The sequence below is a fragment of the Hemitrygon akajei genome, chromosome 11, assembly GCF_048418815.1.
Source record: "Hemitrygon akajei chromosome 11, sHemAka1.3, whole genome shotgun sequence".
NCBI classification, from domain to species: domain Eukaryota; kingdom Metazoa; phylum Chordata; class Chondrichthyes; order Myliobatiformes; family Dasyatidae; genus Hemitrygon; species Hemitrygon akajei.
In genome coordinates, this window is record NC_133134.1 from 130,686,608 (window position 1) to 130,704,629 (window position 18,022).

General features: G+C 38.6%; 1 protein-coding gene across 2 annotated transcripts in view; it reads right to left on the bottom strand.

Annotated features, from left to right (window-relative positions):
• Positions 1-8,476: 8,476 nt before the first annotated feature.
• slc9a8 (solute carrier family 9 member 8) overlaps positions 8,477-18,022 on the bottom strand; it is a 92,400-nt gene continuing 82,854 nt past the window's right edge. For both annotated transcript variants that reach the window (XM_073061690.1, XM_073061689.1), the window contains 4 exons: positions 15,449-15,560; positions 13,577-13,797; positions 13,034-13,180; positions 8,477-8,977 (listed from right to left, as the gene is read on the bottom strand). In XM_073061690.1, coding sequence (XP_072917791.1) covers positions 8,870-8,977; positions 13,034-13,180; positions 13,577-13,797; positions 15,449-15,560 — 588 coding nt within the window. In that variant the 3' untranslated portion in view covers positions 8,477-8,869. The remainder of the gene's footprint in view (positions 8,978-13,033; positions 13,181-13,576; positions 13,798-15,448; positions 15,561-18,022) is intronic.

The following is an 18,022-nucleotide window of genomic DNA, read 5'->3' on the forward strand; positions in this document are numbered from 1 at the left end:
CCAATTGTGGTTCTGTAAATGTATCCTAGCAAGTTGGTGACTAACAAAATCACTGGAATACACCAAGTAATATTTCAAATTTTCCACAAGGAATGCCACAAAATAGCTGCAAAAGAAAAAATATCACTTTGGTTCAAATATCACAATAACAACACAAATGATGGATTCAACTATGAACTTAGTACCTCTGGGCTTGAACTCTTGCAGACTAACAGTTATTTGCTAAGAGCATATTTGTGATCATTCATTAATTAGTTGCATGTTTTCACAATTTAAAAAAAAGAAAATTTAACTGGCATCAAATGTTAGGTAAACAGCTTCATGCAAAATAAAACATGCTATTATTTTGTGAAAGCCAACACTTGGACATAGAAAAAAGGAGCAAAACATCTACTTCCATTCTGCAGCATGTCTGCTTATACATGAAGGAAAATACACTAAATTAGTTAAAAATCTTAAATTATACATCCCTAAAGGGCTTGCCGGTGGTGCAGTGGCATCAGCACCAGACTTTGAGGCAGATAGCCCAGAGTTTGAATCTGGCCAGGTCCCAAACTGGGCAGCAGCAAATCTGTGTGGAAGTCCTAGCATTCTACTTCCGTATCTTGCCACGCAAAGCTTATGGACATCTACACTATCCATAGGGTCACCATGAGACAATGATTTGAAGGCACTCAAAGGTGAAAATACTGTAAAGCCTGAAATGTATTTCACAAAGAACATTTGTGACATATAGGTTTTCTTTCAGTAAATATCATGGACACACCCTAACCCACACATTTTCTTGTAGAATTTGGTAAAATGAACAACTAACACTTATTGCAGTGTATGGATCAATATAACATATTGTAAATCATGCAAAATGAAGGGAAAAACATATATTTTGTTCTCCGGTGGATTACTCACCATTATACAGCAACATACAATTCATTAGAATGATTTTAGAGGCTGCACTTCAAAACAACATTTAGCAACTTTGTACTTGCAAATCCACTCCACTCTCAACCTCCGAGCTGTACAAATAGTGATCATAATTCTATCTCCTTTACAATAGCACTGGAGAGAGATAGGAATAGACAAGTTAGAAAAGCGTTTAATTGGAGTAAGGATAAGTATGAGGCTATCAGGCAGGAAAGTGGAAGCTTAAATTGGAAACAGATTTTCTCAGGGAAAAGTACGGAAGAAATGTGGCAAATACTCAGGGGATATTTATGTAGAGCTCTGTATAGGTACGTTCCAATGAGACAGGGAAGTTATGGTAGAGTACAGGAACTGTGGTGTACAAAGGCTGTAATATATCTAGTTAAGAAGAAAAGCTTACAAAAGGTTCAGAGAGCTAGGTAATGTTAGAGATCTAGAAGATTATAAGGCTACTAGGAAGGAGCTTAGGGAGGAAATTAGGAGAGCCAGAAGGGGCCATGAGAAGGCCTTGGCGGGCAGAATTAAGGAAAACCCCAAGGCATTTTGCAAGTATGTGAAGAGCAAGAGGATAAGACGTGAAAGAATAGGACCTATCAAATGTGACATTGGGAAAGTGTGTATGGAACCAGAGGAAACAGCAGAGGTACTTAATGAATACTTTACTTCAGTATTCACTATGGAAAAGGATCTCAGTGATTGTAGTGATGACTTGCAGCAGACTGAAAAGTTTGAGTATGTAGATATTAAGAAAGAGGATGTGCTGGAGCTTTTGGAAAGCATCAAGTTGGATAAGTCGCCGGGACTGGATGAAATGTACCCCAGGCTATTGTGGGAGGAGATTGCTGAGCCTCTCTGATGATTGAGCATCATCAATGGAAACGGGAGAGGCTCCCGAGGATTGGGAGATTGCGGATGGTTTTCCTTTATTCAAGAAAGGGAGTAGAGATAGCCCAGGAAATTATAGACCAGTGAGTTTTACCTCAGTGGATGGTAAGTTGATGGAGAAGATCCCGAGAGGCAGGAGTTATGAACATTTGGAGAGGTATAATGATTAGGAGTAGTCAGCATGACTTTGTCAAGGGCAGGTTGTGCCTTAGGAGACTGATTGAATTTTTTGAGGATGTGACTAAACACATTGATGATGGAAGAGTCGTAGATGTAGTGTATATGGATTTCAGCAAGGCATTTGATAAGGTACCCCATGCAAGGCTTATTGAGAAGGAGGCATGGGATCCAAGGGGACATTGCTGTGTGGATCCAGAACTGGCTTACCCACAAAAGGCAAAGAGTGGTTGAAGACGGGTCATATTCTGCATGGAGGTCAGTCACCAGTGGGGTGCCTCAAGGATCTGTTCTGGGACCCTTACTCGTCGTGATTTTTATAAATGACCTGGATGAGGAAGTGATGGGATGGGTTAGTAAGTTTGCTGATGACACAAAGGTTGGGGGCGTTGTGGATAGTGTGGAGGGCTGTCAGACGTTACAGCGGGACATTGATAGGATGCAAAACTGGGCTGAGAAGTGGTAGATGGAGTTCAACCCAGTTAAGTGTGAAGTGGTTCATTTTGGTAGGTCAAATATGACGGCAGAATATAGTATTGATGGTAAGACTCTTGGCAGTGTAGAGGATCAGAGGGATCTTGGGGTCCGAGTCCATAGGACACTCAAAGCAGCTGCGCAGGTTGACTCTGTGGTCAAGAAGGTGTATGTGGTATTTGCCTTCATCAATAGTGGAATTGAATTTAGGAGCCGAGAAGTAATGTTGCAGCTATATAGGACCCTGGTCAGACCCCACTTGGAGTACTGAGCTCAGTTCTGGTCACCTCACTACAGGAAGGATGTGGAAGCCATAGAAAGGGTGCAGAGGAGATTTACAAGGACTTTGCCTGGATTGGGGAGCATGCCTTATGAGAATAGGTTGAGTGAACTCAGCCTTTGCTCCTTGGAGTGAAGGAGGATGAGAGGTGACCTGATAGATGTGTACAAGATGAGAGCTATTGATCGTGTGGATAGTCAGAGGCTTTTTCCTAGGGCTGAAATGGTTGCCACAAGAGGACACAGGTTTAAGGTGCTGGGGAGTAGGTACAGAGGAGATGTCAGGGTTAAGTTTTTTACTCAGAGAGTGGCGAGTGCGTGGAATGGGCTGCCGGCAACGGTGGGGGAGACGGATATGATAGAGTCTTTTAAGAGACTTTTAGATAGGTACATGGAGCTTAGTAAAATAGAGGGCTATAGGTAAGCCTAGTAATTTCTAAGGTAGGGATGAGTTCGGCACAACTTTGTGGCCCGAAGAGCCTGTATTGTGCTGTAGGTTTTCTATGTTTCTAAATGCATTTGAGCAAAGATCAAATCTTTGTTTTTGTTCAGCAAACATGGCTTGACAAAAGCAAAGATTAAAAAGTAAAAAGATAATTTACCATTAACTATTCAATGGATTATCATATAAATATCATTTTATATTATTGATATTTATCAGAGGATGTCATTGATAAACACTAAACCCTACATCAATTAGTACCTTACAATACTATAAACGAGATATGCTACGAAACAAAGTGATTGTTCACAAAGATTCTTAAAGGCAAGGTAACCAGTTTCTAGTTACCAAGTAATGTAATTACAGTACTACTAATTGCACATCTTATGAATAAGTTAGCAAGGAATGACCTTTCATATTTATACAGAAAATAAACACTGCTTAGTATCAATGTCACCTAACAGAAAACACTGTAAACAGGTTAATCACCATCAGTAAAGAAAGAGAAATCAACATGTTACTGTATGTCTGTTTCCTTTGTGGTGGGAACGTACCAGCTGATATAAATTCCAAATACTTACTGATTCTACTTGTTGTTTTATTTGGTTAGTTTGTGCTGAATATTGTACCGATCAGCAGCTTTGAATCATGTACAACTCACAGAAACTACTGAACCAGCAATAATTACTCAAAAATAACCTATAATCTCACTATTTTCAAGCAGGACGGAGGGAAGCTCCTGGAAATAAGACACATGAGGAGCAAGCATGAAACACGCTACTTATTCAGAATAAATATTTAATTCAAATATTTGTTAATGAACTGATATTATTTCAATTTTTAGCATAACCATTCCATTATTTCAATATCTTATCTTTTTTTAAAAGTTCCTATACAAGAAACCACTTGCTTCTATGATTTCCTATCAGTTGTGGGCAGTTCAGCTATAAAATTGCTTGCCTATAAAGATATCGCATTAGAGTTAAGGCAGTTGAACTACCTACAAGACCATAAGACAAAGCAGCAGAATTAGGCTATTTGGCCTATGGAGTCTTCTCCTCCATTCCATCATGGCTGATTTATTCTCCCTCTCAATCCCATTCTCCTGTCTTTTTCCCATAATGTTGACATCCTAACTAACCAGGACCCTCAGCTTTAAATATACTCAGTGACTTGACCTGCACAGCCATCTATGTCAATGAATTCCACAGATTCACTATCCTCTGCTAAAGAAATTCCTCCTCATCGCTGTTCTAAGCGGATGTCTCTATTCTAAGGTTGTGCCCTCTGGTCCTAGACGCCTCACTATGGGAAACATCCTTTACCACATCCACCCTATACAAGCCTTTTAATTTTTGATAGGGTTCAATGAGATGCCCCCCTCATTCTTCTAAACGCCAGCAAGTACAGGCCCAGAGCCATCAACTTCATCTAACTCCATGAGAAGCTAATAATCATCACCTGTCATAAATAGTGGATTATTAATCATGGATAAAACATTATAAAATACATGGTAATGATATCAAAACTAAGATTCCATTTTGTGCCTGCTCTTCATTCGATGTGAGGAAGTACATTGTTGTTTCTCACTATTCTTCCCTTGTAATAAGCAAAAACATTGCGTAAAATTTCTGCAGTTTACATTTGGTTCATCTGCCTCCTTCCCCTGTTACCCCATTTCCTTCAAGAAATTAATACTGGAGGAATTATGATGGCTGGAGTTGGTGTTTCCAACATCACACAAAATTTTGGTTTGTGAAGCATTTAACAGCAACACAACCTCTACATTTTTAACATGCATGTTCTACAATTATGCTGCAATACCTATTAATAAAACAATGGCATACTATTTCCAGTGATGTCTATTGTCCAGTTCTCAGCATGCTTCTATAAAATTTGGTTAGCTCCACAAGTAATCCGACTCTAAATATTTATTCACTACTTTAAATAATAACTCTTCATGACCCTTCATGAATATTGGCTTTAGAATAGATAACCCGTTAGATCAAAACTCCCAATAAATCTGTACAAAAGTTTGAAAATTAGAAACACCACCTACATAGAAAACAAATTTATTCAAATTAGACCATCATTCTGTTTCAATTATGGGACTAAATTGTTATTCAATATGCCAATTCAATAAACAAGTCTTGTTAGATAATTGTGTTAAACTTGTGGAGCAACAGATTAGAAAGTCAAATATTTTAATCATTCTTGTAAGCCATCTCCTCCCTATTTTCCTTGAAATGATAACCCTCCTGAATAATTATCTGCCCATGCCACTATGTTAAAAAGTGTAAACCCATATCGATGTCATCTATTAAATGATACATCACATTTTAAAGTTAAGGAAAGACCGGAGGAGGTAGCAAATTCTGTATTTCTGTGAAAGACTGCATTAAGAGTTGACTGTTCAACCTTGAATTCTGATGAAGATGCCTAGTAGCTAGTACTGTATATAGAAATACTCAATAGAACACTAGGAAAGTATAGAAAGAGAAGTTGCATTTCTCTTTGAATCCACAATATTACAAGATGTCTAATGCCCTTTCCTTGGACAACATTGGTGGTGTGGAGAGGGGAGACTTGCAGCTTGAACAACTGCCGGTCTTCCATAAAAAAAACCCTTGCCCAGGCTTGCGCCCTGGAAACTTCCAAGGTGCAAATCCATGGTCTATCGAGACTAACGGAGGGCTACTACTATTACAAGATGTACACTTTTGGAAGGATCTATAGGGTGAAAATTCGCTAGATTTTCCAATTTTCTGATGAAGATGCAAAAAAAATGAACCAAATGAGTTTTCTTTTCTAGGAAGTTAAGTTTTTATTGTACAAGATCCAGAATTAGGAATCAGTTAAGCCATTTAAAACTGGTGCTTGATCACAATATTGAATTAACATTTTTGTGTTAGAAGAATTTAAACTTTTTCTGGGAATGATATAATAAATAATTGGAAAACAATTATTTTTTTTAAATGGACAATGATCTTTGAACTTGATAGAGAGCAAAAAAAAAGCTGAACTTTTTTTTGAAAATTTCAGCCAATACGAGTGATCATTTCAAAATGACACATGTACATTTGGAATAAAAATCAGGTTATTTTTATACTTAAGTGTGTGTATATATACAGTATATACCCTGTGGCAACGTGTACAGATCTTGTTTGAACATGATGCAAGTCTTAGTTTCTGATATGCACCATCCAGATAAGGTATATTTTCAAAAGGCAGATCCAAGTAAATTAATTTGTTTGGAAACTTGAGATCAGAAATTAGACCTTTCCATAAATATACTGCTCTATGTTGGAATCCATAGCAAAAAGGTACACCCATATCAAAAACATTTTATAACCTTAACGTAGTATCTTAAATTGCAATAGACAGAGTTGGAATTTCAAAACTAACATTTCCCAAGAGATTACTCATGCTGAGTCAACCAACTTGCCATTAAATCAATATATGATTGTTTACCATGCATTGCATGGTATATTGTTTTGCTACAGTATAAGTTTAAGGGATATTTGGTCTGATCCATTTGTGGGCTGGAATGTGTATAATCAAGTCATATACTTAAATCTGTACTGCCAGGTTTTAAAACTACTCTTACTTAATGAAAATGCACATTGTAAAAGCATTTTGTTTTAACTACATTTGTCTCTCCACTTCCAATGGGATGGTGAAAGCCATTCAACAAATGGATCAAGTACAGAAAGCTATCTCACACACGACTTTACAATTAGTTCCAATTTCAAACTAAAGTTTATATGCAATAGGAATTTTTTCGATCTTCCAATATGTACCAGATTTTATATGGAACAAAAGGTTTTGCAGAGAATCTGATGTTCATAAACCAGCACAATCTGCAATAACTTTGAACACCATGAGAATTCAAGTTAACTTAGTGCTCTATTCATGTCAAATAACCAACACAGGTCAAGTCTTCAAATTAATTACAAGTACAGGACGAGGACTAAACTGTAGTTTCTATTCAGAAGCCTGAATGAGGTGTTTATGGTTTCCCATACAAAATAATTGCTGCTATATAGAGATTCCAGTGACCCCAGAGTCTCGTCAGCAGACATTGAGGTTTAAACAGGCAGGAAGTGGAAGGCCCATGAGGCAGTGGAGATGGCTGAGTCACATCTGAGGTATAGGGGTCTGATAGGGCCAGTGGCATCTCTCAGGCTGGGCTGGGCCACTTACCTTCGACAGGATCCAGGGCAGGGACAATTGCAAACTGGGCCAGAGAGAGGTGTATGCAGTTGTTGAGGAAGTGCGTACCATCAGGATGATAGGAATGGGGAATCAGGGAGCTTGGACAAGGCAGGAGGGTGCGCTGAAGAGGAAGATCTCTAAACATTTGACAGGCAGAACCCCAGTGCATCAAGTTCATGATCCAGGCTGTATACAACATCCTGCCTAGTCCAGCAAAACTTTTTGCTTGGGGTATCGGCGAGGCGCCATCATGTCCTCTCTACCCTGGTAGAGGGACCCTGGAGCACATCCTCAGCAGCCACTCAAAAGCCCTGGGAGAAGGTTGCTACTGCTGGTGCCATGACCAGGTGCTGAAGGCTGTAGCAGAAAATATACCTCCTCAGCCATTAACATGAGTAAGCACCTCCGCCATCTCAGAAAACCCACAGCCTGTGTCAAAGTTGGAGAACATCCACTGCCTCAGCCCAGGTTACCAGCAGGCTTGTTCGCCACATGGTGTTTGACTGCAACTGATTGAAAAATTGATTTTGCAAGCAATTAAAGTTCCCTGAATTCATCACAATATCATCAGTGAAGAATGACATGGTCATTCTGTTAGAAGCCTTGAAGCAGGTGGTCACGGTGGAACTGACAGTACCTTGGGAAGACCAGACTGAGGAGGTGTTTGAGCGTAGCAAGTCCAAATACCAGGAGCTGGTAGAGCAGTGCCAGAGACAGGGTGGAGGGCACATTGAGAGCCTATAGATGTGGAATGTAGAGGTTTTGCTGGCTGCTCGGTCTGTAGGTCCTACTCCCTGCTTGGCATTACGAGGCCTGCAAAGAGCATTCAGGGCAGTCTTCTGAGCGTGCCTCCAGATGGTTGTGGATCAAGAGGTTGTGACCAGTGGACCATGCTGCTGGGACACAAGCCAGAGACTGATCGACCCTGACTGGGTTGTCCGGGTGAGGCTGTCTGATGTTGAAAGACCCAAAACACCTGATGGGCCCACTTTACATCACTGATGATGTGTCCCAGAGCTTCCCAGGATACATCTCAGCACCACAAAGTAAACCAACTGAATAGCTCACATTCAGAGAGAGGGATTTCAACAACCATTTACTCTTAAGTAGTTATATAATAATCTATGGCAAGTGTAAGTTGCTATCATCCTCAGAAAAAGTGGATAGAATATAAAACTGCCATCTTATTTACAAGAAAGTAAAGTGCATAAACCAGTGTGATACATTCAGTTTTATCCAATTTAAAAAAATAGATATTCCTTAGATTAGTGTTAATTGTCCACCATTATAATAATTTGAACATGCAAAATATTTTCAAGAAATAAGTGTACCCATATCTTATTCTCTTTTTAAATATTAGAACATCGTACAAAGAGCACAAGGTGCACTTTAAGAACTTCAGAATGCATTGCCATGCATTTGAGTCCAAATGGTGCTCGTCCTTGAACTGAATCTTCATGCGCAGTAATAGAAAAGCTACAGCAGTTCCTGCTCATCATCTTCGGAACCTGATGGTCCCTGACGCACTTCTTCATACCATTTATTGGTTAATGTTTTCATCTGTATTCTCCCATGATGCAAGTCCTAGTGAGTTTAGGAAAATTACAAATATGAGGATACATACATTATCACCAAGACTTTTTTGTAATCAATTTGCATGTCAGTTATTTTTTTTTTAATTTAAAAGTTTTCACAATTGGATTTTTATATTTACTGTGACTTTATTACAATGCTGTGAAAATATATATTTAAAAATATGACAGTACTTTGACAATAAAAGAAACCTGAACATTCTACTTTTGTTATTTTACTAATTCAAACTTTACAATAGATACGGAACTATCCCTTCAAACAGCTTGTTCATATTTTGTGGCATTAACTTGTTACCAGAAAATTTAAATACGCATTTAACCACACAGGTTGTGGATTTGAAATTTTCATGGAAAATACAAAACTTGTGAACATTTGTTCCAGTAAAGTTACTGCAAGAATGTGTAATTACTAAAATAGACCTGTTCAAATGATCTTATTGATGAAATTCAACGTTTATTTACAAGCTCCTCCTTAATTGCACATGGTAACAAATAAGCCTTTTGTCAGCAACACAGCAGGTCAGGCAGCATCTATAGGGAGAAGTGTTTTTTCCAATAGATCCTGCCTGACCTGCTGTGTTCCACCAGCAGTTTGTGTGTGTTGCTTGAATTTCCAGCATCTGCAGATTTCCTCGTGTTTTCCTTATGTCATCTGTTGATTGCTCTCCAAGTACCCTTTAGTATTAGAATATAGGACAGTACAACACAGGAAGTCTTTCAGCCCACGATGTTGTGAACTAATTAAACTACCGGTAGTAATTAAATGCCTAACCAAACTATTCTCTTCCGCTCAAACAATGAGCATATCCCTCAGTTCTCTGCACATTCATGTGCCAATCTAAGAGCCTCTTGAACCCCACTGTTGTACTTGCCTCTTCTACCACCCCTGGCAGTGCATTCCAGGCACCTATCATGCTGTGTGGAAACATTAATTGCCCACACATCTCCTTTGAATTTACTCCCTTTTACTCTAAATCTATCTCCTTTAGTATTAGGCATTTTATTGGCCAAAAGGTAACAGCTGTTCACTCTTCTATGCCTCTCATAATCTTATAAAACTGTCAGATCTCCCCTCAGCCTTTGTCACTCCTGGTAAAACAGATGAAGTTTATCCATGCCCTCCGATCCAGACAGCTCCTTGGTAAAGCCCTTCCTATAATGGAAAGATCAGAACTGAATGCAATCCTTCTGATGCAGCCTAACTAATTTTATAAAGTTGTGGCATAACTTTCCAACATTTGATTTCAGTGTCCTCACTAATAAAGGCAAGTATGCCAAACCACCCTTACCACCCTGTCAACTTGTATACGGACATAGATCCCAAGATCCCACAGTACACCACCTCTCTCAAGTATCTTGCTGTCACTGCCTGTTTACGTTTGATCTCCCAAAGTACATCACATTAAGCCAGATTAAACTCCATCTACCACTTCTCTGCCTATATCTGAACTGATCCTGTTACATTCTTTGGTTGACAACATTACAATTTTGGTATTATATAAAAATAGATCTAACAGTTGTGGATATATTGTTATGGGAAACGCAAACCTTATAATGTACAGTATCTTAGAGATCAACAATGTATCAATTTTATTTCATTAAGGCTGGGCACATGCAAGAAAATCAAAAACTGTTAATTAAGATGTATACTCTCCAAGAGTACCACAATCTTGTCGTAGTTTGGAGTAATGCGTGCCTCAATGACCCGGAGAGCTATGCTTAGCCACACTAAAAGTGGTTTACCAGACCTCCAAGTTCGGGAGGTCTCCTAAATGCCAACGGTATTATGGGCAATATGTATGATATATACAGTAAATGACAGTTCAGTTGGATTATGATTGCAGCACGCAAGTCTCAATTTTATTTCAGTTTTAATTACTTAAAGATTCATGTGTTTCCAAGGGAAGACCAGTCAACTCTTTCACATTCCCCTGGCCCTGAGTATGGAGTTCACAACACCATTGACCTAAGCCTCCAAAATCATCATCATCAATATTGCAGCCTTAGATCGAAAAATGAACGGCATTTAACTATTAATTTAAATCTCTAACAGTACCAAGCTTTGCTATCAATTAAATTTAGTAGCAAGATTACAGAGAATAATTTTCGGCACAAAAATGGTACCACAAAAGGGACAACTATAATCACACCAACTTAACTACACTCAGTAAATTAATTACAAAAGGTCCTATGTCATAAAATTTTGATCTAATTTCAAGAAGTAAGCATTTATGTAGTGCCATTTATACATTGATTATGCGCAGGAAATATGAATGGGAAACAACATTAGCATTCAAGGGAATGTAGTGAACAACTCTTCCTGACAGTAGACTTCAAAGAGAAATGGATCCTTTCTCCAAGGGGGGGGGGGGGGGAATCAAATCTTATGCAATATTTATTCATTAAAAATATTTCAGTCCAATATAGAGGCTACAGTAAATTTACTAAGTGACTGCATTCTCCATTTCAGAAGGTAGCATTGTTACCTGAATGGGAAGATTGAGATTTCAAATCCCACCTCAGAGACCTGAAACTATCATATAAGACTACGTAGTGCTACATTTTCCAAGACCAGTAGTGCTACATGCTCTTTCATTTTAAAAAATGTTAATGAAGGTCTCATTTGGCCTTGCAACTTAAACTAAGATGCCAGGTTATATAGTTTTGAAGAGTATGAACACTGTTCCTGGTACAGTAGATCATATTTAATTCTCAATCAAGATGACCTACAGAATATTGGTTTACTATCACTTGCTGATAGTGAGTATTTGCAAAAGGGCTGTCAGATTTACGTCGAACATTTTTAAAAATGTCTTCATTAAATGTAGAGTGCTTTGGAATCACATACAGGTGAGAATTTAAGGTGATCTAGAATGAACAGTATTGTTTCATAAATATACTGGAAAGAGGTAAGATATTGAGCCATGCTTTTACACTTATATATAAAGAAATCTCATTTTACAGTTATTGAAGGAACATTAACTCGATAAGTGAAATTATGCTGCCATAATGGTAGAAAAAGAATGCAATTTCATAAATACAAGTGATTGTGCAGATGCTGGAAATCCAGAGCAACACACACAAAATGCTGCAGGAACTTTGCAGGCAAGGCAGCATCTATGGAAATGACTAAACAGTCAACATTTTGGGCCAAGAGCTCTCGAGGACTCTCCAAGAGTCAGGATTGGAAAGGAAGGGGGAAGATGTCAGAATAAGAAGGTGGGGGGGGGGGGAAAATCAAGTGAGAAGTTGGGAGGTGACGGGTGGAAAGTTGTAAAGGGCTAGACAAGAAGGAATCTGATAGCAGAGGAGAGTGGATCATGGAAGAAAGGGAGGGAGGAGGGGCACCACAGGGTGGTGATAGACACGGGAGGCCGGAGTGGGGAATTGAAGAGGGAAGGGGGAAGGAAAGGATTACCAGAATTTGGAGAAATCAATGTTCATGCCATCAGGTTGGAGCATACCTAGACGGAATATGAGGTGTTGCCCCAATAGATTTGCCTCACCTGGAAGGACTAGGACAGTTTGCAGCTCTGAATGAAGATGAGGGAGGAGATGAATAGCCATGCATAGTACTTCTGCTACTTACAGTGTTAAGTGCCAGGAGGGAGATTAATGGGGAGAAGAGAATTACAGAGGGAGCAATTCCTGCAGAATGTGGAGAGTGTTAGGTGGTAGGATCCCATTGAACATGGCAGAAGTTGCAGACAATGAAGTGTTGGATGTGGAGGCTTATGAGGTGGTAGATGAGGACAAGAAGATCTCTACCCCTTTTAAGGCAGTGAGAAAATAAGGGAGCGCAGTATCAATGGTGGAGAAAGGTACACTCCATTTCTTTGATGTCCTGGAAAGCCTCATCCTGGGAAAAGGTGCAACATGAGCACTAAAGATTTTCAATTACTTACTAGGTTAAGTATGATAGGATTTCAACCACCTTCAGGAGGTTTTTTGCATGAGATACAGGCACTGACTGCAAGAACAATTTTGGTTAGAAGCTATACTTCATGCAAAGGTTCACTTCAATTCTAAGAAAATTAGAATGGCTAACCTCAGGAGTAAGTCTTCGTGTAAAGAAAGGGTTCAAATATTTAGCATCCAACCACATGAAGCCTTTAAGATCTTGTCGTTTGATGTACTGTGCCTCGTATTCCTCCTCGGTTAGCTCTGATAAATGCTCAGATTCAATAGTGTTGCCCTGAAAACAACAGCAATCAGTTAGAATTGCCTATTAAAATAGGGCTGTAGCTATAAATTCAACTGGACTGTCAATTACAAATGAGGTATTACATCTTAAACAGTCACACTGAAACTTTTACTTCCAGGTTGTATTAGGGCAACTCATATGAAATATACATATAAAATATGTAACAAATGCACAGAATTCTAAAGATGACGTAAAATGAACTCATTCAAAACAATACTTCCACCTCAGTCATATGTAAAGAACAGAGGTTTTCATATGCAAATTATGATTGTGGCTTCACTGTGGCATTCTATTTGACTCAGAGCTACTTTCAGCTGACTGCTTTGACGTCTACAGCAAGATTCCTATGTCAAGATAATGAGTACCAAAGGATATGAACTCACATACCATTTTCTCAGTTTTGCTGAGTGTAATATCTTTCTTATTTCTTCGACGGGTTTTGGGATCCTCAATGTCCATCAGTCTGATCAGAGGCATTGTTCCCCCACCCAAAACCAGAATTGTGAAAAGCACAATGATTATGGTGGTTGTTCCAATAAGCTGGCGCTTCGCTATTGGTTTAAGCTCCAAATGTAGACTCAAAGCATAAGGAATGGCACCACGAAGACCTGATATTTTCAAAATAGTTAATTAAATGTTAGATTCTGCACAGTAATTAGAAGCTTAAAATCCGTAGTACTGTCTCTTTCAATTTTAAAATAAACTAGTCTGAAACACTGCAAATTCAATCAGAAAGGGGATGTTTTATTAAAAATGGAATCCAGTGTTTTAAAATTTTTTGAGGTGAGGCAAAGACCATGAAATATAAACAACCATCTGAATTATAATTAAGAAAAAAATCTTAGATTAAAATCTTTGGATAGTTATAAATTATAATTATTTAAAGGTCTACTTGTTTGCTTTTATTTCTACACATTTTAAAATCCAAGAATCAGCAAGATTATGTTATCAGTGATACATACGGAATAATGATTAGCCAACACTACACAAGTTGAAGCAATTCCATTCATCACAGTAAAGGGCGAGTGGGTAGGTCATTATAAATAAATAAAGTTTAGATTTATACTAAGTCCTTCAAGGTATCATTAAATGCTATAGCTCTTTGCAGCCACTAAAATACTCCTGACTACTAGACTTTAATGGCAGTGAGGTAATTAACCAGGAATTGGTTTGAAAAGTGGTAAAAGTTGAGGATAAATAAAAGTTGGAGAGTTTTGCAGAATTTCTGTGGATATGCTCCTCTTCTTCAAAAAGTGTCATGTTTACCTCACAAATTAAGTGGCCTCATTTAAAATAAAGCATTACCAAAACTGCAATGCTTCGAGATGCCTGTCTAGATTAATATGATCAATTCTTTGGAGTGGACGTTGAATCCACAAATGTTAGGCATAAAAGCACTAATTCTAAATGGTGGACATAACAGACATATCTGTATTCTACTGCAGAGATACATGCCAAACATTCAGATATTAAAATTTGCTCAGGTGGCTGTCTGGTCTGATGGCTACAGTATTGTTTCATCTGACTCCTCCCGCTACTCCCCCCCCCCCCCCCCCCCACCCCAACAGAGGGAAGCAGGTGGTCAAATAAGTGCAGAAAAGCTTCTGGGGCCGAAATTAAGAAAAAATGCAACTATGTAATCAAAAGCAACAAACAATCTGGAAGAACTCAAAGGGCTGGGCAGCATTGATGGGAGGAAAGAAATTCTTGACATTTCGGGCTGAAAACTAAAAGCACTTGAATTGTACTTCATCTGAAAGGAAAATGAAAAGGTAGGAGCATTCTACACCTAAAGCAGTTTGTTTGAAACCTTCCTCTGACCCATCCAACCTGTTAGGAATTCGGGTATTTTTTCTAATTTGTCTACACTTTTGTCCAATTATACTTCTGTGAAGCACTTCAAGATGCTAAAAGATATAAAACAATTTAAAGTGCTCATCTATTACAAATTTTATGTGATCAATTATGCTGATGTTTAGTGTAATATGGTAAAATATAAAATTCAATTTTATGAAACTGATGAGCTTCATAAAAACATAACTATTTATGCTCCTACTTGTGTTCTTAGATGAAATTTTAACACTATCAGGTTATTCATACCTGCTGTACTATTCAATAAGATCATGACTGAACTTCTTTTATATACACAGTGTCTGTGCCTTGATTTGTCAATAACATTTTACAATGATTTACATTCAAGATTTAAAATTTAAATATATCCTATAATTTCAGGGAGCATTAAATCTAAAACTTACTTACCACTAAACCACATAACAAACATCATTTTAGGAGTAATTTTATGATCTCGAAAGAAATTCAGAAGGTAGGAGAGAGGAAATATATTCACTGCTCTGCCAAGTAAGACAAGAACCTGTAAATCAAAGTCTTATTAGTGGAATTGATGTTATAATTAATTCTAGCAGAGTGTAATGCATTACTAAAATATTTTACTTATCTATTACAAACAGAAAACAGTTTAGTTTAGACAGCTACTTTTTAATTGAACTTTTAATTAAAGTAATGAAAACAATGCTTGCAGTTATGAAATAGTGATGTTTGTATTTCACTTGTAAGAGACAAGTTTTCCTTATTTGCTTATGATGCAGGAGGGCATTTAAACTACTCACAGAAGGTCAAAAAAATCCCATTCCCTGAACTTCCCCTTGTAAACCAATCTCTCTACATTCCCAAAGAATTTCCCTGATTAGTGCCACTCACTTACTCTCAGAGCAATTTACAGGGGCCAAATAACCCACCTGATTTTCTTTACTACGTGGAAGGAAGTCAGATATCTGGAGACATCCACATGATCACAGAGATCTTATGCAAACTCTGCATCCAGACCAGGACTGAACCCAGGGTGCTGAAGCTATGAAGCACCAGCATCTCTTCTGGCTGCAACACAGTGCTTCCCAGTGCTCCAAATCTAATCTAGTCACTTATTATTCAGATTATTACATTTATCACACTTATTACATTGATAATAGTTACAAAAAAAACACTTCAATAAATTTATGCATTAAACTATTTGCATATTTAAACAGTGCACAAAGTGAAACCGTAAAAATAGTCTCTCCACGTCTTCTTTGCTTGCTACTTTAGCTTGATCTCAGACACAAGCTTTGCTACTTTTTCATTTCTCTTATGCTATGCGTTCTGGGAGGGACAGATAAAGAACAGATTCACTTAAGATTTCATGTTATTTTAATCAATTTCTGCTGATGGCACTCAGCAGGCCAGGCAGCATCTATGGGAAAGAGTAAATAGTCGACATTTCTGGCTGAGACCCTTCATCAGGACTGGGGGTAAAAAGAAGAAATGTTGAATTATGAAGGTGGCAGGAAGAGAGGAACAAGTACAAGGTAGTAGGTGATAGGTGAAACCGGCAGAGGAGGTGGAGTGAAGTTAATAAGTTGGGAAGTTGATTGGTTAAAGAGATAAAAGCTTGGAGAAGGGGAAATCAGATGGGGAGGACAGAAGACCATGGAAGAAAGGGAAAGAAAGGAACACCATAGGGAGGTAATTGGCAGGGCAGGTAAGGAGATATTGTAAGGAGAGAGAAATGGGAATGGGGAGGTGAGGGATCGGTGGGGGGGGGGAAGAATTACTAAAAGTTTGAGAAATTGATGTTCATGCCGTCAGGTTGGAGACTACCCAGATGGAATACAAGATGATACTCCTCCAACCTGAGTGTGGCCCTATCACGGCAGTAGAGGAAGCCATGGACCATCATGTTGGAATGGGAATGGGAGGTAGAATTGAAATGGGTGGCTACAGAGAGATCCTGCTTTTTCTGGCAGATGGAACGTAGGTGTAGCCTCCAATATGATGTCATGAACATTGATTTTTCAAACTTCCGGTGATTGCCCCGCACTCTCCTTCACCATTCCCCATTCCCATTTCCCTCTCTCACTTTATCTCCTTAACTGCCTATCACCTCCCTCTTGTGCTCCTCCCCCTTCCCTTTCTTCCATGGTCTTCTGTCCTCTCCAATCGGATTCCCCTTCTCCAGCCTTTTATCCCTTTCAACAGTTAACTTCCCAGTTCTTTACTTCACCCCCCCCTCTCCTGAATTCACTTATCACCTACCATCTTGTACTTCTTCCTCCCCACCTTCTTACTATGACTTTTCATCTTATATTTCCCAGTCCTGATGAAGGGTCACAGCTTGAAACATCAACTGTTTACTCTTTTCCACAGGTGCTGCCTGGCCTGCTGAGATCCTCCAGCATTTTGTGAGTCAAGCTTGGATTTTCATCATCTACAGACATTCTCTTATTTGCTTAAGGCACTGTTGCAGTTCCCACCAACTTAGCTGAAATCAATGGCCATAACAGTAAGGAGGTGATTTTTTTTATTTTTTAAAACATGGAAACAAAGAGTTCAAACATGATAACCCAGCACCAGATTTAAATGAATACATCTCAAAATTTATTTTTCCCTCCCCCATAGTGAGAGACTTTTGAATATTGACCAGCAGAACCAAGCTCGGTACTGAACATCAATACCCCAGGCTTTTGCCACATTTACCACAGAGTTATCTGTCCATGTTGCTGACAATCATTCTAAGAACAGGACTTCTCAATTACTGGTAAAGTCTGTGCTTTACTGGTAATTGCAATATCCATTCCAATTCTGCAGTCTGCTGCAGGTCAAAACAGGACACCAAATATGATAATAACCAGTCTCCAGCTCAACTAAGACTTTGACCACATACTAAGCTAAACATTTATCTTTATTAGGAACCACCGAAGAAAGAGATGCAGGCTGGTAAATTTATCTTTATTAAATGAAATATTCACAGAAGTGGCACACCAGTCACGAGGGGCAGTT